At 52.6% G+C, this 15,648-nt stretch overlaps 1 protein-coding gene across 1 annotated transcript; it reads left to right on the top strand.

Annotated features, from left to right (window-relative positions):
- Positions 1-295: 295 nt before the first annotated feature.
- Positions 296-3,670, top strand: BARHL2 (BarH like homeobox 2). The gene is made up of 3 exons (XM_063406813.1): positions 296-1,224; positions 2,640-2,865; positions 3,358-3,670. The coding sequence occupies exons 1-3, from the start codon at positions 648-650 to the stop codon at positions 3,668-3,670; spliced, it is 1,116 nt and encodes a 371-aa protein (XP_063262883.1). The 5' UTR covers positions 296-647.
- Positions 3,671-15,648: the final 11,978 nt, after the last annotated feature.

The raw sequence follows: 15,648 nt of genomic DNA, 5'->3' as shown, positions 1-15,648 counted from the left end.
TGACACGCCGCTTCATCAGGATTAATACGTCGTCTTGTCGCTGGCGCTTCCCATTATTCTGACATTCAGCCGGGGAACCGTCCCGGGAACACCGGACGATCCTCTCCGGGGGATCGGATCCGGCGACCGGGGAATCGAGGCCCGACGGGGCGGCGGCGGCGGGGACGGGCCCGGGAGGGAGCGGGGGTGCGCCCCCCCCGTCCCGCGTCCGTCCCCGCCGCCGCCACCGATTGGCTGCGGCCCGCCCTGCGTCAGCCCCCTCGCGGCCCTCCGCCAATGGGGGCGGGCAGCGGCGGCGGCAAAAGCCCGGGTTTATAATAAACGGCGGGGGGGACGCGGCGGCTGTGACGTCACGGGGGGAGTCGCCGCCGCCGAGAGGAGCTCGGTGGGCACGGGCGGGCGCGCCGCAGTGGCCGGTGTCCGCCCCGCTCCGCGCCCGCAACTTCCCGCAACAAAGTTGGTTAGCGGCGGACCGGCCCGGCGGCGATGTGGGGCTCTGCGGGGGCCCCGAGTTAGTGTCGACCGCGCCGCCGGTACGCGGGTTGGGGTAACCCGGTTCCGCCCCCCCCATCCCTTCTCCTCCACCCCCGGTGAGAGACCCCCGCGGCCGCCCACGGGGATGCGGACGCGGCGCTGAGCGTTTCGCCATGGAGGGGCCGAGCGGGTCCAGCTTCGGGATAGATACGATCCTGTCGGGTGGCAGCACCGGCAGCCCCGGAGTCATGAACGGAGATTTTCGCCCCCACGGCGACGGCCGGCCGGCGGATTTCAGGAGCCAGGCCACGCCGTCCCCCTGCTCGGAAATCGACACGGTGGGGACGGCGCCCTCATCGCCCATCTCGGTGAGCATGGAGCACCCCGAGCCGCACCTGGGGGTGGCGGAAAGCCTCCCGCCGCCGCCGCACCACCTCCACCTCGGCCCACACCCGCCGCCGCCGCCGAGTTTGCAGCCGTCGCCCCCGCAGCCACCGCCGCCACAGCTGGGCTCGGCCAGCTCCGGCCCCAGGACTTCCACCTCTTCTTTTTTAATTAAAGACATTTTGGGCGACAGCAAACCGCTAGCGGCGTGTGCACCTTACAGTACCAGCGTCCCCTCTCCCCACCACACTCCCAAGCAGGAGGGCAGCGCGGCCCCGGAGAGCTTCAGGCCCAAACTCGAGCAGGAGGACGGTAAAGCCAAGCTCGACAAGCGCGACGACACGCAGGGGGACATCAAATGCCACGGTGAGTACTGCCCGGCCCGGCCCGGCTCCGCACCAGTTCGGCCGCCGGCACAAGCGGGGCCGCGGTGCTCGGCTGCATTGGTGAAACGAAAATCGGGAAGGAAATCTGCGGTAGGAGCGCTCGCTCTGCCGGGGCCACTCAATGATCCTCGCTACCGCGGGAATAAGGTCGGTAGGAAATTAAATCAAATCAAATAGCTGCGCTTTTTTTTTTTTTTTTTTTTTTTTTTTTTTTTTTTTTTTTTTTAATAGCTGTTGGCTTTTCTTCCTTTTTTTTTTTTTTTTAATTTCTTTTTTAAATTTGGCTTCCCTGTTTTTAAGGAAAGAGCCCGAGCAGTGCGATCGCACGGGAGATCAGACTGTATTTATTTTTAATGCAAATGCACATCAATGATTCTCTGGCTTTCCAAGAACCGGCGGCTCAGCTGCAGTTAGTGCATTCAGCCTTTTCATTTTTGCTAATTCGCTCTAAAATTAAAATAAACAATCCTACTTACCTAGCAGTTAATACCAAATAAGCTAGAAAAAATATCCCCCAAAACAACAAAACCAAAAACCCAAACAAACCCACCCAACTTTTAATTTAAAATAGAATAATAATAACAACAACTCGGCCCGCGCTCGGCGTAGGGAGGTGAGAGGGCTTTGTGCGTTTGGCAAAACCCTTGCGTTTTCCCTGCGCCGGGATAGAAGGTTTATTTCTCCATCTTCAATTTTTTTTTTTTTTTCAATTAGGGATTTCGTGCTGATGGGGAAGCCCCCGCCGTGCTGGGTTCGGAACTTAAAATAGCTATGTGTGCGTGGGAAGGGGAAAGAAGGAAAAAAGTGAGGAAAGGCAGGCAGGGAGAGGGGATATTTTCCCTGCGGTGTCGGTGGAGCTGTCCTCTCTGCAGGCAGCCCGGTGCAGCCGAGAGGCAACAGGACAAATTTTGCTCAATTGAGCTATTTTCGCCAGGCTCAGAGCGGCGCGATGCCCGCGAGTGCAGCTCATTTTGCTCTTTTAGCATTAGCATACGAGTGCCCAAACCAGATGTACAGTCTGGTCTGGCCATTTTTGTGTGCACCAACCTCCCCAGTGGGTCAATTAGGGAGATTATTGTTCTTCCTGCGGGGAAGATCAAGGAGCGCCACAAACTGGGGCCCGAGTGGAGCCGGATTGACAGATCGATTTCCCGGCGTTTCGGGCCGGGGGGAGAGGGCGAGAAAATAACGAAAGCCCTGTAGTTGGGAAACAGAGAGCGGGAATCCCGCTGTTCCCCGGACGGGCTCGCCGCCACCACCGCCAGCCATAATTGACCGTTTCCCCCGTGCCCCGGAGAAATCCCCGGAGAGGGGGCGGCGGGGCCCGGTACCCGGGGCGGGGCGGGGGCCGAGCCGGTGTCCCGCCGGTCCTCACCGCTCTTGGCTCACTCACAGGGACAAAGGAGGAGGGCGATCGGGAGATCAGCAGCAGCCGGGACAGCCCGCCAGTGCGGGCCAAGAAGCCTCGGAAGGCACGAACAGCCTTCTCCGACCATCAGCTCAACCAGCTGGAGCGCAGCTTCGAGCGGCAGAAGTACTTGAGCGTGCAGGACCGCATGGACTTGGCCGCCGCCCTCAACCTCACCGACACGCAGGTCAAAACCTGGTACCAGAACCGAAGGTAAGGCGGGCCCCGTCAGGGCGGCGGCCCAGGGTCTCCCCGGAGAGCCGGGGGCGGGCTTGCGCCTCTGGGATTCTGCCCGCGGGAGCCCGGGGTGGTGCGGGGAGCTCCCGACTGCTGCCCCGCGGCCTCCCCGGAGATGGGCTGGGGAGTCCGGCCCCTGTCAACGCTGCCGTAATTTTCTGTCTCATTACATACGGTTGCAGCCACCCTAATTCTGTCGTAAACCATTAGTGTCAGTGCGTTGCGATCTAACCGTGTGCCGCGGTTATTAATTTGGCCGAAGTCTCTATGCATGTGTCGCGGGGTGCGGGGCTCGGAGGGGAAACCAGGCAGGGCCGGAAAGATCGTCCCGTGTGCGGGCCCACGGGGACGGTGCGCTCCGTCGGGCCGCGGTGGTGCGGGGATGGGCTCTCCGCCCGGAGCTCCCCGGGCGCGGTCTGGGTGCCCCACCGCAGCGCCCTCCCTGCAGCCTCTTGCTCCCCCCGGCAGGACGAAGTGGAAGCGACAGACGGCGGTGGGCCTGGAGCTGCTGGCCGAGGCCGGGAACTACTCAGCGCTGCAGCGGATGTTCCCCTCGCCCTATTTCTATCACCCCAGCCTGCTGGGCAGCATGGACAGTACGACGGCGGCTGCGGCGGCCGCAGCCATGTACAGCAGCATGTACCGGACTCCCCCCGCGCCGCACCCCCAGCTCCAGCGGCCGCTGGTGCCGAGGGTGCTGATCCACGGGCTGGGGCCCGGCGGGCAGCCGGCCCTCAACCCCCTGGCCAACCCCATGCCCGGCACCCCGCACCCCCGGTGAAACGGCACCGCGGTCCCCGCAACGAGCCCTTCCCCCTCCCCGTCCCCAAACAAGCCCCAGCACCGCAGAGGAGGAAGCGAGGGGAAGCCGAGGGGCAGGAGCTTCTGCAGGCAGTCACCGGCCACCGAGGGAGGCGATCAGTCAGAGCAGGGACTCTTGAACCGTGAACCCAGAGCCAAGCCCGTAAGTGAAACGACCACACGCGGGGGAAGGCGGGCAGAGCCGCGGGGCGACCCGCCGACCTCGGCTACTGCGAGGCAGGACTTGGAGCTCGGAGAGAGAGTTACAGAGGGGGTGGAGGAGAGGAGAGGGTGAGGGAGCCCGAGCCCGAGCCCGCCGGAGAGACTAACGGCTGCGGAGGACAGAGGGAATGAGAGCGCCTCGACCCCCGACCGGCGGAGAAGACCGGGGGAACGGAGAACTTTGCACTGATTTTTCTCATTACCTTTTTTTTTTTTCTTATTGAAAAGTGGCATGCTCCCTAATGCGAACAGAATTGTACAGACCGAGTGCTGAGTGCTAAATCATATTTATTATATGTCGTCCAAAAAAGGAGAAAAAAAAAATCACTTCTATACGTTAGTTTAAAACGAACGAATGTGGTTCTTCCCTGTCCCTTTTCATGTCTTTTTGGATTCAGTAAAATAAATGCTTAGATGACAAAATATAGAAATTTTTTTTGTGACTGAAAAATCACAGGGGGAAACAAAGAAAAAAAATAAACTTTATCTTTTTTAACAAACGCGAAAATTCAAGGTAGCTAATTTCCCTGTGACGAGAACTCAAGAAATTCGGAGTAGAAAAGGCAGATGCCACTTTTTTATTTTGAATATTATATTGGACATATTTTCAATTTTAGGCTTCTTGTTTCTTAATAGGCGTTGTTTTTCCCTATCTGTATTTTAAAGGAAAATCAAATCGCCCGCAGGTGTCGAGTTCCTTGCTGTTATTTTAAGCACCTGGGCAGGGCCGTAGCGGGTAGTGGCTCTGGCCCCTTGGGGGTGGGTGCGACGGGGCTGTGCGGAGCCTGGGGACGTGGCCCCGGCCGGGCAGCTGTCTCCGCACGGAGCTGGGACAGGCAGTGAGCGCCGGCGGTCGGGGTGAGTAACGAGGGGAAACAGGCAGGGAGGGTGGAGGGGTCCCGGCGGACACGGAGCTCCCGAGCCCCGCTGGTCTTTGAACTTTATTGCTGTATGTGCCTGTCCCCCCCCGACCCCAGCCCTTCCCCTGGCAGCTTCCCTGCCGAGCGCCTCCCTTCCCCGTGCCGGCATGGGCCGCCCGGCCGTCCCGCGGGGACAGAGGGGGCGCGGGTCGGGACTGGGGGCTGTGACCCTCCTCTGGACTCCGGGGACGGCTCTGTCCCCAGCCTCTGGAGGTGAACACCCCCTGCGAAATTAGAAAGTTATACAGCAATTACCTATAAAACATTCATAAAGTCCCATATTATCCTCTCCTCCGAGGGTTTGGCGCTTTTTTTTCCCACTCTATTTTTGCTCGTGGGTCCTTTCTTTTAAGATAGAAGGGGAAAAAAAGAGGAAAAAAAACAAAACCGAAAAAAGGAAAAGAGAAGCCTCCGGGCACGTTTATTTGGGCTTTGCTAATTAGCGAGCGGCTTGCTGATTTCTGTGCTAATAAATTCGCGTTAAAACCATATTGACCTTTGCCTTGATCTAACAAAAGGGGAGCGGGTCGGGAACGCCCACTTCGGTTTTTGCCCGTGTTGCGGCGGCTGCTGAGTATTCCCCCGCGCGTTCGCCGTGGCCCCCAAATCCCCCCACAGGAAGCAGGTCCCTGAGTGGCCAGAGCAGTCCGTCCGCCCCGCATCACTGCCGTGGTTTTCCCGGGAAATCCATCCTATGCGGGCTGGGGAAGGAGGTAGGAAATTTGGACTCGGTAGGGCCTTTTCCTTAGTCTAAGCAGCAAATCTTTCTGAAAGGAGGAGATTCCGCTGGAAAAGCTAGCCCCAGACTCGTTTGTTTTCGATGGCTCCGTTTTGACTGTATAAACCCGCTGAAAAGTAGTGAGAACAAGGAAGGAAAGTTCATGCAGAACAGATGAGTGCCCCCCTCACGAGCAGGGCCTGCCGCGGGGTGCCCACCGGGGCAGGGAGCCTTTGGTGCCTGGGAACGGCAGCAGACAGGAGCGAGCGGAGCGAGGCGGGGCTGGGGGCTGCCGGTGCTGTGTAGGATGGTGTCTAAACCAGGGGTGCTGTAGGAGGGGGGCGAGGGACCGCCACCTCCCTTGAAATGTATTACCAGACCCAACTGAAGAGTGCGTGTTAACGGGAGGAGGTTTGGGGCAAGGATCGCTCTCCTTCACTCTTTTCCCCGTCTGGGGAGTAGGGCTGAAAACCTAAGTTCTTTTGTCCTGCTCCCCGTTCGAGCCGGTATAGAGCCGACCGAAGGTCAGGCTGCCCCGAAATTGCTCGTCCGAGTCTTCTGGCTGCAGCCTTATAGGAACAGGCTTCGTTGGTTCTTCAGAAGCCCCGGCACGCAGGACTGCATGACTGCGCTATGGCAGGACAAAGAGCCGAGCGCCCGGCCGGGAGGGATGCGTGAGGCTGCCTCCCGCCGCCCGGCCCAGCGCGGGGAACGGCACGGCGCGGGCCGGGCTCCGCTCGCGGCTCGGCGCCCTTGGCTGCGCTGCCTTCCTGGCCGCACCGCTCGGGCTTCTCCCCTTTCCGTTCCCGGACAGCTGCGTTCCCCGCCACCGCCCCAGACTTGGTGCGGAGCTGCTGAATTGCCGCAGTCTCCGTCCCTCTCCAGCCTTTGCCCGCGTCTGGGCCAGGACCTGCTCTCGGCCCTGGAAGTGGTTGTGAACAAACAACCAAACTCATCTGTTGCCGGACGAACGGAAAGGGCTCTCTTAGCCTTAACCAGCGGGAAATACCGGCACCCGCTGGAAAAGACCTGGCTGTTAGTGCGCTGAGCATGGAAAGAGTCCGTGAGGCTGTAGCAGGGCTGTCTGTACGCGAGGGACCGCGGCAGCCGGCGGGGTGGCCGGGAGTGGGTGCTCTCCCCGTGCCGGACAGTGGCCCGCAATGAGCGGGGTGAGTGCGGCCCCTCCAGCCGCGGGGACACCCGCGCAGGGCGGCTGCGGCGCCGCCCGCCCTCAGCACCACGGACAGCTCCGGGAGGCGCGGGCGGGCCCGGCCGCACCCCGCGTCCCGCCCCGAGGAGCGCCCGGCCTTGGGACGCCGGGCGGGCGGCACGGGAGTCTCCCGTCCTCCAAGACCTCGCAGCCGCCTTCTTCGGCGCTTGCCGGCGGGCGATGGGGAAGATGAAGGAGGCTGATACAGCCTCCTGCTGCCGAAGTGCTGCCTGGCTGGCCTCCCCAGCCACCCAGCACCTGGGAGAAAGTCCCTGGCCCAGCCCTTGCCCGGCCCTGAGCACGAAGGCTTTGTGCCGGGTGTTCGAGCTTTGCACGCACACCGGCAGACGGGTGGAAAAACGGGACAGGGCCGCTCCCCTTCTCCTGTGTCGTGTCGCTCCGGATTGACATCGGCAAGTCCGCTGTGGGACCCAGGAGAGCCTTTGGACGCCCTGTGCTTGGTTCCACTTTAGTTTGTTTCTTTTGTGCCGTGCCATGTATTTGCAGGTGGGCACGACACAGGAGGCTCCTTCGAGGAACCCCTGCTTCGCTCAGACAGGTTTCGGTGGCTCGCTGAGCTCCGGCAGCAGAGCCGGGGCAGGCTGCCCCGCTGCCCTTGGCTGATGGGCTCTCTTGCGGGACGCAGCAGTAGGATCATGTTTAATTACCTCACCCTCTCGGGGGATTAGCCTGGCTATCGTTAGAGCAGAAAGCGAGAAGGGCGACTCCGCTGGGCTGGGGTACGGGGACGAGCGCTGCCCGTGCCGCTCCGAGGGTGCTAGCCCTGACGCCGCTGTGGCAGCTGAGTGCTCCGGACCTTTATCCTCTTTCCCAGCCTGGCAAGCGAGTCCGTCTCAGCCGCTGGGAGCCAGTCAGCAGCACCGAGCGGAATTCCCTGCTGTGCCGGTTGCCCCGGTTGCGTTTGACACACCGCCCGCATGTAACGCTGTACTGGCGCTCCGAGGCTTGGCTATCACTCCTGCATGTTTTAGTGTTTCTTATGTGGGAGAGTTTTTAACTTTTGTTTTTTTCTGCCTTTCTAGAGTTTATCTTCCTCCAAATTCACGCCACGTTTCTGTGCAAATGCGTTTACTGATGCTGTAAGTCGCTTATTGCAGCCCACTAGAAAACCTCGGAAACTCAGGACACAGAGTGAGTGCAGCTGGTCTGAACTCACCTGTGGAAAGAGCAAAAGTCTTCATAATGTAAGAAATATTCCCAGGCCAGAGGTGGCGAGCATGGGCGGTGAATAACCGTTTCAGGTTAAAATTTACGTTTTCCCCCTCCTCTGTTCTGTCTTGCTACTAAGCCCACGTTTCCCGCCGGTGATACCGGCGGATTTCTTCCTCAGCAGCCGGTTTATCGGGGAGCTCCGTTTCCAAGAAAACGGGGGTACAGGAAACTTGGCCTATTGAGGCGACCCTGTGCCTTCGCCCCATGGGAGAAACAGCCTGCTCTATTTCTATAGTATCGAAATGACCCCCGCGATCCCTGGAGGGGCACAGCTGATGGGGACAGAGACCCACCGGGACCGGCGGAGGGCGGGAGGGCGACGGAGGGCCCGAAGGCGCAGCTCCCCCGTGCCCCCATTACACGGAAAAGCCCCGAACTTCTTTCCTCCCTTGGGCTGCTCCAGCCGTTCAAGAGCCGTGGGGCAGCCGGAGCCAGTGCCTGTCCCTGCGTGTTTCCAGCCGGAGAGCAGGTCCAGCCAAGCGCCCATCGCATTAAAACTGCCTTTCCATATTCATATGCCCTATTTTTCACAAGTCGCTTCTATTAATGGAAGCGCACAAACGCCCGTCCTTAAAATTTGCGGATTTCAAAGGAACCCAAGTGAGGCGCTTTGCGCTGGCAGCGATGGATGCGGGGCGCGCCGGGACCCTCGGGGCTCCCCCGGCAGCGCCGCGCCCTCCCCGGCGGGAGCCGCGCCCAGCCCGGGCACAGCCGCGGGCGGCTCCGGGCCCCGCCGCGGCACCGCGCCCTGCCCCTCGGGGTCGGCTCTCCCCTCCCTTCCGGCCCGGGCACACCGAAGTTGTCCGCGACCGTCTTGTTCCCTCATCTCTGAGAGCCCATGTAGGGCGCTTTAATTGCCACATTTTCAAACCGAGGTAATGGTGGGGATGTCTTAGTAATTACCTTAATGAGATAACACCTTTCCTTCCCTGAACCTACTCATTATCACACTTCTTGTTCAAATTCCAACTACAAAGAGCTATACTTGTAAAAAAAAAAAAAAAAAAAAAAAAAAAAAAAAAGGAAAAAAAAAAAGAGGGGAAGAGACCTCTGAAATTTGTTGGAGGTCTTGTTCCCTTTAAATAAGTATCTTCCATGGATCTTTAGTAGATGAACAGAGAACTGTAACTAGTTCTGGGAAAGGTTGGTTAGAAGTAAACTAAACATCTGGGGTACCCCTTAATTATTCTTGGTTGGTGTCTTTAGTTTGACCTGTAGGGATGCAAGGGTGTCAAAGTGATGAATTTTAAGATGTTGGGCTGTGAAGACGTGCAGCTGCAAGACTGATGGGTTTAGGAAGGGAATGGTAACAAGGTTAGCTGCATGTGAAGTGTGAATTGAGATTTTTGCAAAGAGACTGTGATTGCAGATGGGCATAATGTTGTACCCTTGCATGAAATCTTGCTATTATTGTATAATGGTCAGACAGGGTGTGAAATGACTTATTACTTTACTTTTATTCTTTAATGAAGTTGGGTAGGGAAGGAGAACTACCAGGAAATCGATAGTGGTGGTGCACAAAAACTATATGACAGGTGCTGATACATTAAATATTTATCTAGCTTTTTGTCACAAACTCCCTCCCAATTTTCTGCTATTTCAGAAAGCAAACAAAAATACAACTAGTGGATCTAGACAGTAAAGAAGATATGCAGAATGAGAGCATTATTTTCTTTTTCATCCTCCCTTTCTGCAGTATACATGAAATGGGTGTTTCTCTGTGGCAGCGCAGTGTATACATCATCTATGTAAAATACGAGACACAGATGCCTAGATTAAGACTGAGCACACACGGTTTCTAGGCAGGTTTCCAGCTGTTTGACATGTATCTCTCTCCTAAACCTTGCAGCAGGCATGTAGAGATTTGTGCACTGTTACACTCCCATGTAAATTCAAGTGGCCTTTTCTCCAGCTTGACATGCATGTGCAAATACCTCTCACTTTTTTCTATACCAAGCACAGGTGTCTTTGTGGGTGGTATCATTCTAAAAACATGCAGGGCAACCTCTGCCTCTGAATTTGCTCAGCAGTGTGTGGGTACATCTGGGTGTCTGGGGTGGGTGGGCAGCTTAGCCAACATCTGATGACTTATTTCACATGTGATTTGGGTAAAACACCTATTACCAGAATTTGGTTCAAATGTTCAGCTGCTCTGGTCTTGATCAATATGGAGTGAGAAAAAGGAACTAGAGCTGCTCTCTCAGGATAATATCCTTAAAAAGAGAATTTCCCAGGTGATCAACCTCAGGTTGCCATCACTGAAAGCAGTTTGGCAAATCCTGTGCTTAGTGGGTTGTCTAAGAGAGCAGCTTCATCTCACAGTTTGAATGCCCATAGTAGAGGTGCAGCTTCTTGTATGCCTTCCCCTGTGGAAGAATGCAGCCCATGGCTCAAAGAATTTCTCAGCCAGCACCTCTCCTGTAATTCCCTCCCCAGACTTTGTCCCCAGATTCAGCACAACCCTTTTCCGACAGTCTGTCTGTGAGTTTTAACCCTATATTGTCTATGGAGCCTGACACTGTTACATTTTAATCTGAGGTCAGGAGGAACAGGTAAAATGAAGCAAGCTTGGGAATAATTGCCTACCTCTTCTGTATTAGCATACGGGGTAATAATGCTGGCAGAATTGTGTGAAACACAAAATACATCTGAGGCCTCATCTTTGTCTTTACAATAGTCTTTCAGATTTCCTTTTCATATTCTTGCCTTAACACTGAACAAGTACAGTGGTAAGTACTGTAAGGCTTGTACAGCAAGGCTTGAAACTTTTTTCTGTTGAGTTACACTCTGTTGTAGGGTTTGTTTAAAGCAGGACTTGACACAACACTGTCCATGGAAGCAGCAAAAACACACAGAGGGGCACAAACAATCCCTTAATGACACAAACTGGTTCGGACTAGATCCCTGTCAGGTTTATAGCCCAATAGACTAGCAGGAATGTTCTAGCTTTAAATACTTTGGTTTCATTTTGTGAAGATCAAAGAAGAAGAATTCCTGAAAGTTTTAAGGACTGCCTGGTAAAAATGATGAAACAGTGCCTGAGAACATAGAAGGGTGGGATGTCACAGCAGACACTGCTACTCCAGCACTGTAAAAGGAACAGGCAGCTTCCCTCCAACTGGTGCTCTAAAGCAGGAAGGAGAAATATAGAAAATGAGGTCTGTCAAAAAAGCCTGTTTGGGGATTTGCCACTGGTAATTTGGCTGGATTCTGTGGGTTCAAGTATCATCACTGTCCCTATACCAAAATAATGTACTTTTTCTGGACTAGAAATTCTGAAATAAGATTGGATTAATATTTCTTCAGAAGCATGATGGGGTCTGTGGAAAAAGCAGCAAAGCATGTGTCTCCAATGGAGACCCAGTATAGGCAGTGACAGCTCAATCTATATTATATCACATGAGTCTAAAAACTAGTGAGCTTTTCTGCCTAAACAGTGGGAGGCAAGGTAAGCACACTGGCAACTTTTTATTTATTTCACTCTTCAGCAGTCTTTCTTCCCCCTTTACTTTCCTCCCTTTCTCCTTTCCCTCTTTCCTTCTCTCTCCACCTCAGTCTGTTTTGCCAAGCACAGCAGCATGCCTTGGGAATCCTTCTCACCTTTCCTGGCCGCTGGTGGTGGCCATGGGCAGCTGCCTTAACCAGCACAGTGATGTGTGGCTTGGGCAATGCAGCACTAAGTGTGTGTAGCAAAGCTGTGCCTCTTCCATGGAGACTAAGCTCATTACAGTACAGTACTCTAAAGCATGTTTAACTTCCCCAGTCTTGGGTGTTGTATCCCAAATCTACTGCAGAGCATGGACACCCCAATTAGCACTTACAATGCACTGTTGACATTTCTCTGGGCCAGCCCAACAGGAATAATTAGATGTGATATCTAACACGAAGTCATTTTTTTTCCCAGCAGAGGGTACACTGCAAAATGAAAGCAACATCTACTGCAACAGCACTTGGCCAGATTGGGCTCTTACATGCAGTGTTATGTCTGCAGTGTAACTCAGCTGGCTCCTCCAGCCGTACCCTGGCTGACTGCTGTCAGTCTGACCTGCTGGGATTAGTGCTGGGCCTAAAGCTCTGGATGGGCTGCACAAGGAAGCTGTCTTACACAGCACAGGCTCAGGAAAGCTGCTGTACAGCACCCTGTAGGAATCTTTCCTTTAGGAGATGCAGCATGGGTGGAAACTTGCTCAGCATAAGATCTTCTCATGCTGGAAATGTTGGCAGGTGGCTGTGAGGCTGGTCCCACTTTAGTTTCAAGCTCCCATCCCACTGCACAGCAGTGGAAAAGCTGCGTTAGAGACCAGGCCTAGTGTTACTGACTGAACATTGTTCTTGGCAGTGGTTTGCAGGATAGCAGTGGTAGGACTGTGTTATCTTAAATCCCACAGCAGCAAGCCTATGGAAAAATATATGTGACAGTAAATAGGAAAGAGTTCTCTGCTGCAATGCAGCAGGCTGTCCTCTGACACTGCTAATTGCAGCAACACACTGAAAATATAAGTGTATGTAGTGAGTATTCCTACTTGGGTTTGCTACCATTGCTTGCCTACTTTCATGCATTGCAAACAGAAACTTGGAAAGAACTTGGCAGAGTGAAGAGGATATAAAAATGATAATTTTTCATGTAATAGAGATCACATAGAGATTTCCTTTGTAGTTCACAGCATTTCCATTCCAAGATGCTTGGAGAATTGAAGCATACAAATAGAGAAAATCTGCAAAGTGTTGTCAGGTATTATTTATGTATTATTATTTTTGTTGGAAAAGACATGTAAATATAAAGAATTAGAAAATGGAGCTACTAAAATAAATTATAGTGGAACCCACAATAAATCTAACATGAGAATGAAAGTATAATGAGAACATATTTTCTTCAGCATAAATACAAATCCTGTCTGCATGCTAAAGCCCTATTAATTGGATACTTACTACAGGAATAAATCTTTAAATGTGTAAAAAAAATCTTTCTGCTCTGTGATGAAATATAAATATCACTAGATTTATTAAAGAAAAAATTCTGCTAAATGACTACTTCTCTTACATACTAATTTATGCTTATGCTGCATCTGAAAGAACTCATCCTGATGTGAATATCAGCTAAATGAATGAAGCTGTAAAAGAAAAAAGGTTTAATGTGTGTGACGAGAAGTTGCTTATATCAAGCACGGCAGGTTTCAATGAAGTTTTATATTATGAAGTAGAGGAAAGGTGATAGTCTCTTAAGAGACATAATACTTATCCCATGAGTGACATAATAGTTCATAACTCACCAGAGAACAAGGCTCAAGTGAGTCATATATATTTTATGGCACAATTGGGATTAATACCGTACTTCAGAAAGGAATGCATAACCTACTCTATTTATATGGAAAGGTGGTTTAAAATTCACCCTCTACCCTCAGCCTTTCTCCTACCCTTTGGGATCAAAGTACAAGGCAGGGACTTGAATGGGTGAGGATGCTGGGTGAGAAAGAGATAATGTATCAAGGAACAGCTACAGCACTGTCATTTCCAGGAGTTGCCCAGGCATGGCATTTGAAAATGCTGATTTTCTAGGGACAGCTGCCCAAAGGCCCAGAGGAAGAGGCTAGTCCTGAGTGGCTGCACTGTAGGGCTTTTTATTGGCTGAACGTGGTGTTTTGGTGGGAAGGCAGGAGATTTTGGCTTCAGTATCTGCTTGCAGCCTACAGTGGAATTCAGTTGCCCCAAATTCCTTCTACAATGTCACTGTCTTGTCACTGTCCTCATCAGGGTGTGTTTGTCAGGATGCAGTACAGGCAAAGGGGCATCCAGGGGGATCCACACCTCACTCTTGCCTGTCAAAAAGTGTAACTCTTTGGGGTATCTACTCCTCTTCTATATGTCACAAAAGGCATGTTCAAAGACAATAGATGTGGTAAAGTCTTGTCTGGGGAAAATCCCATGTTTCACTCTATTGAAGGCCTATTGCACTCTTTTAGATGGTTTCCTGAAATGTGGCCTAGAGCAGAAATTTAAAACACAAGTTTGTTGCATTCCAAAGAAAAGGTGTCTCTTAAATTGTATCTAAAGAGCAGGAGCATAATTCTCCTCATCAGCAGAATTGCTGGGAAAAACAAAAGCTGCTGAAGTTCTGGAGGCAGCATGTGGCAATTTGGAAAAATTCCTTTACCTAGGCTGGAGGATGATAGGGGAGGTCGAGGTGTCACTGGGAACCAAGCTGTCTGTGCCCCAGAGAACTCTTAGTGTTTCTGACAAGAACTCACTTATGCTCCTTCCATGCCAAGGTCCACTTCTGGTCAGTGGTCTCACCTATAAGATATTAAGATAAGCCAGCAGAGGATGAGATTTAACAGGAAAACCAATCCCGCTCTCCCTGTTTGTGAGGAGATTTTTTTGGGCAGAGAGAGATAAAACAGGATGAAGGTATCCAAGTGCTGGAAGGAAGGATGTAATTAGAGACAATTGCAGAGATGCATGAAGAGGTTTGGTTGGAGAAGGGTTTGCTCTCAGCTGTCTCCTGTTGCTGAGGAGCCCTGGTTTATCTGGGAGGATCAAACCAGGCTTGCAGTATAGAGCTCTGCTGGCAGGATGTGCATCAGGTCAAAATGAGCTGAAATGGGGACCTCTGCCACCTCCATGGACCCATCAGGTCCATGGAGAAATCCCAGGCTCCTTACGTGGGGTGTCATGTTTGTTTACATCAGGGTCTGTCTCCTGTATTTTTAATCTACTGGTTTCCCATACCGTTTCTCTGCCTGTAAGGAGGGATGGAGTGTGCAAGCATGTCCGAGGCAGCCCAAGGTGCCCTCCTGGCACCAGTGGTGGAGAGAGCTGGAAAGCAGCAGCAGCAGCACTTTTGGGACATGGGAAAACAGTCTGAGGGGGTCTGAGACTCCTTCAGTCTTCTCTATGTTGTTTTTCCCCTTCTTTATGTAATAAAGGGCTTGGGATTCGCCCCAGGTTCACCAGGATTGCATTTTTATTTCCTTGATGAGGTCATAGCAGAAGATGTAAGGTGTTACCTGCCCTGTTACAAAGATCTCAGTGAACAAATGACTCCTGCCTTCCACCACCTCTGGGGAGGAGCACAGGCACCCAAAGAGTTGGGTTTTCCCTTGGCATTGTGGACCCTCCCTTGGCCTTGAGTTGGCAGCTTGTACCGATGTACAGATCAGAAAGACCAATAGTTAAATCTACTGCTTTTCATGGGGGCTCAAAAGGTCTCATTGCCTCTTTTACTGCTCTGACTTTCACATAAAATTGTGGACTCAGCCATATAAGTATTGGCATTATTGAGGCATCTCTTTCTTTGCTAGTTCTCCTGGCAAAGTACAGGGAGTTTGTGAGCTTTTTAAAACTGGTGTGGAGGAGCTGATTCACTAGAATTTGAACCTCTGGTGAAAATCTTACAGTAGCAGCAGTAGATCTTAAAAAGGAACTTAAAAAATATTTCCTTCATGATCCTGCACACAAACAATGGTAAATAATATTTCAAAGGGCTCTCTTTGTTTAAGTTACCTGTATTGAAGAGGGATCTTTTGTAATAAACTACTACTATATGTATAATAGCGATATGCTTAAATGATACATAAGCACCATTTTCCAAGTGCTCTTAGCAGAAAGCATTTTATACCACATGGTTGTTTTATTGTGCACATTACTGTGATTGTTAC

The sequence above is a fragment of the Prinia subflava genome, chromosome 10 (assembly GCF_021018805.1).
Source record: "Prinia subflava isolate CZ2003 ecotype Zambia chromosome 10, Cam_Psub_1.2, whole genome shotgun sequence".
Taxonomy (NCBI): Eukaryota; Metazoa; Chordata; class Aves; order Passeriformes; family Cisticolidae; genus Prinia; species Prinia subflava.
This window is presented reverse-complemented; position numbering and strand designations above follow the sequence as displayed.